At 66.0% G+C, this 3,826-nt stretch overlaps 1 protein-coding gene across 1 annotated transcript in view; it reads left to right on the top strand.

The window, feature by feature from the left end:
- Window positions 1-310: 310 nt before the first annotated feature.
- Window positions 311-3,826, top strand: part of DOHH (deoxyhypusine hydroxylase) — a gene marked incomplete in the record, with an annotated part of 7,641 nt that continues 4,125 nt past the window's right edge. The window contains 2 exon segments of the mRNA XM_014585558.2: window positions 311-1,156; window positions 2,577-2,932. Coding sequence (XP_014441044.1) covers window positions 2,659-2,932 — 274 coding nt within the window.

The raw sequence follows: 3,826 nt of genomic DNA, 5'->3' as shown, positions 1-3,826 counted from the left end.
GGGGCCCCGGCATGGAGGGCGGGCTCGGGGCCCCCGAATTCGTTGGCCGGTGCGGAAAGGGCTCCTCCTGGAGGGGGCTCCGACGCTCGGAGACCTCTCACTCTGGGGTCCTGTCTCCCGGGGTCCCCGCGCCGGCAGACCCGGGCAGCCAGCGCGTGACGGGGTCCCACGTCGGGAGACCCGTTTCTCGGGGTTCGGGGGGTCTCGAGAGCCCCCGTTGAGGGGTCCGGTGTCCGGCGACGACCCTATGGCGGGGCCTGCCTCCCGGGGGCCCTTTTGCTGGGACCGCAGGGTGCAGGCCTTCCCTGCCCGCCCCTCGTGCGTGCACTTGCCCTCTAAGGGCTGCCCACACCGAGGGGTTCCCAGGTTCTGCCCTGGAGGGGGCCAGGTGGACCTCTTGCCTCTCCGAGCAGAGCCTGTGTCGGGCGCCCCCCCGGAAGGTGGGGCGCCCCGGGAAGATGTGCCGCGGGCTCCCCTGTACCAGTGGGTGCTGGGGAGGGTTGGATCAGAGAAGGCGGGGTCCGAGCAGAGGAAAACCAAAGACGCGAGTGTCAGTAGTTTTTAATCCAATTAATTCATTGTTATTATTCAATTTGACCACAGAGAGAGTGAGAAAGCAAGGTGCCAGGTCCAGGACTCGAACCGCAGTCGGCCCTGTGGGAGTCCAGCACTGTCACCACCATACCACCTGCCCGCCTGGGTGTCAGTGCTTTACTCGAGCGAAGAGACCAGAGGCTGGGAGACCCTTGCCTCACTTCAGGCCTCCCCTGGAGCCCTCCAGCCTCTGCTCTCTCCACTTTACGTGGCTGGCCAGCTGCCTTGGCCACAGGCTTCGACTCCCAGGAGCTGAGGTCTCTGGGGACAAGGTGGCAGTGCAGAGTCCTCTCCAGGGTCTGGCGGGAGGCAGGCTCCTGGGGCCCGTCCACCCTTGGGGCAAGTGACTGTTCATTTGCGCAGGACAAGACGCGGCGTTTCCGTGGTCCCTGGCGGCCTGCCAGCGCACACACTCCTGCGTCTGTGGTCTCTGGCAAGGTGTCACTCTTTGAAGTCCACCTGTGCTTACCCGGCTGCACCTCCCTCGTTAAGCCCAGGCTGACGCCAGCGGGGACGCCAACACAGGCCGCCCGGCTGCCATAACCAGCACGGCACCGCCCAGGTGCCCGGCTGGTTGAGGGCGGGAGGGCTCCCTGCTGCCAGCCTCTTCCGTGTCACCTCGTTCCACTTCATCCGTTCCACACGGCGTTTGTGGTCCAGAGCCAAGTCGGGCTCGCTCGTACCTTCACCCTGTTCCCGAGCGAGGTGCTTCATGTGCCTCTGCGTCCTTCCCCGTAGGACGGGGACAGTCCTCGTCCCTACCACATAGGGACCAGGAGGCAGTGAGTTAACGACTGCCTCGGTCTCGCCACGTGCTACGGAAGGGCCAGCTGTCACCGTGGCTGCGTACCTACTGTGTGCCGCCCATCAGCTATGTGCGGGGATCCCGCCTCAGCCGAGAGAGATGTGGCCTCTGCCTTCCGAGTCCCACCCTAGGGAGGGATGAGACCAGCTGTGAGCGACCGAGCCACCCAGTATGACGCCTGGTGGCCATGAATGCTTGGAAGAGACCCAAAGCAGGATCGACCGAGCCACCCAGTATGACGCCTGGTGGCTGTGAATACTTGGAAGAGACCCAAAGCAGGACGAGAAGGATGGCAGAGTAGCACTATGGGTAGTGAATCTGGGAAGGCTTCCGTGAGGAAGCGAGAGGATGAGCCCTGAGGCCTTTTGGGAAGCGTGTCCTCCTGGACAGAACAGCAGGTGCGAAGGCCCCGAGGCAGGGCTGGGCCTGGCATGTTGGAGCAGGGTGAGGTGGAGAGGGAGGAGGGGAGGGCAGGTAGGGGACGGGGCAGGTGGTACGGGGCCTTCGGGACCGGCAAGGAGATCGGAGTAAGGAGCACAGGAGGACCAGGGTGTGGCACCCAGTTTATGCAGTGGCGAGGTCCCCGAGTCAGCTACCCCCGCCGTGGGACAAGCTGCCCCGTGAATCGCCGCAGTAAACACTCGGGAGGTGCTTGTGGGGCTGTGATCCGGCCTGGTCTCTGACGGGCTGCGGTGGTGACACAGGCTGGGGCCAGAGGAGCTGTCCCCAGCCGGCTTCCCTCCCGGCTATTGGTGGGAGGCCTCGGTTCCTCCCCACGAGGGTCCCCGTGTGGAGCTGCTCGCGGGCCTTCACAGCTTGGCCGCTGGCTTCCCCAGAGAAGGCCAGGAGGGAGCCACTGCCTTCTGTGCCCGGCCCTCAGTCCCGCTGTCACTTTCCCGGTCGCTGCACAGCTCCGCCTGTTTACTGGGGAGGGGATGTGCCGGGGCGCGAGTTCCAGAACAAGGGGCCATCGGGGCTGCCTCGGGGCCAGCTGCCCATCAGGAGGCCCAGAGACGGCCCGGAGCTGAGGGAAGGCTGCACAGCAGGGCGGCGGGGTCTGGCTGGACTCAGCCCCGATGCCCAGACTGGCCACTGGGTGGGAACCCACCGCCTGGTCCTGTGACCCAGTCCGTGGGCTGGTGACGGCACCTCTAACCCGGCTCGTTGTTCCACCCAGGTTCTCTACACCCGAGTCCCAGGCGTAGCCCAAGCGGGGCTGCAGAAAGCCCGGCCACCAGCAGGAGGCAGCGGCAGGCACCATGGTGACGGAGCAGGAGGTGGAGGCCATCGGGCAGACACTGGTGGACCCTGGGCAGCCCCTGCAGGCCCGCTTCCGGGCGCTCTTCACGCTGCGGGGGCTGGGCGGCCCGGGCCCCATCTCCTGGATCAGCCGGGCCTTCGGCGACGACTCCGCCCTGCTCAAACATGAGCTGGCCTACTGCCTGGGCCAGATGCAGGACCCGCGGGCCATCCCCGTGCTGGTGGGCGTGCTGCAGGACAGCCGCCAGGAGCCCATGGTGCGCCACGAGGCAGGTGAGTGACCCTGGCCTACGTCCCGGGCCTCTGCTGTCACTCGGGCGCCGGCGACCTGCATCCTGGCTGCCACCTTTCCCGAGACCGTCAGGCGTGCGCGTCGGGGCCAGCGGGGATGTGGAGGTGTCTGGCTCGCGTGTGCGTGCACCCCCAAGGGAGAACGGCGGGGCTGGCCGGTTTCTCCCCAGTGAGCCCACATGCCCTACTGCAGTTTTTAAGAATGTACGTTATGTGTGGATTTCATAGAAGGTTTTTGTTTTGTTTTAAATTGTATTTCCCAGAGGAAAATAGCTGGGAAAAAATCACCTCCCCACGGAGCGTGGTCACCCCACAATTTCTCCTCCTCTATCCCATTGGCATTGGAGCACGCATGTGCGTGCCCTCAGCTTTCTGGGGGTGGGCCGGGAATTGACCCCAGGCCTCCCATGGCAGCCAGTGCGCGGCCCCGTGGCGGGGCCCGGGCACGTCCAGTATTCCCTCCTGTGTCCCCAGCTGTGCTGCGCGGCCCTTGCCAAGCGCTGCAGCACGTCGGGCAGTGCGAGGACAGGGAGGCGGGGCGGAGGCCCGTGGTCAGTACGCGGACCTGAATGAGCCCGGGGAGCGTCCCTGGGTAGATGTCCAGTGGAGGGGTCCGGGCTGTGCGGGGTCGGGGGGCTTTTACTCGAAGGCAGGTGGGCGCCAGGAGGGCTGTGGGCAGGGGAGGGCTGGGCCCTGACTCAGGTTCTGGTCCCTTGGAGTTTTCTGAAGGAGCCCACCTGAGCCAGCTGCAGTGGTTCCCCCCACCCCATATGTGCCCCCAGGACAGGGTCAACCACCCCAGGTGGCCCCCCAGGCTCTGCCGCACCTGACCCCTCTGGCAGCCTCCACGCCCCTCACACCAGCCTCAGCGTCTTG

Source organism: Tupaia chinensis, unplaced genomic scaffold (assembly GCF_000334495.1).
Source record: "Tupaia chinensis unplaced genomic scaffold, TupChi_1.0 Scaffold149964_2, whole genome shotgun sequence".
Lineage (NCBI taxonomy): Eukaryota > Metazoa > Chordata > Mammalia > Scandentia > Tupaiidae > Tupaia > Tupaia belangeri.
Note: the sequence above shows the minus strand (reverse complement) of the source record. Positions and strands in the feature narration are given on the sequence as shown.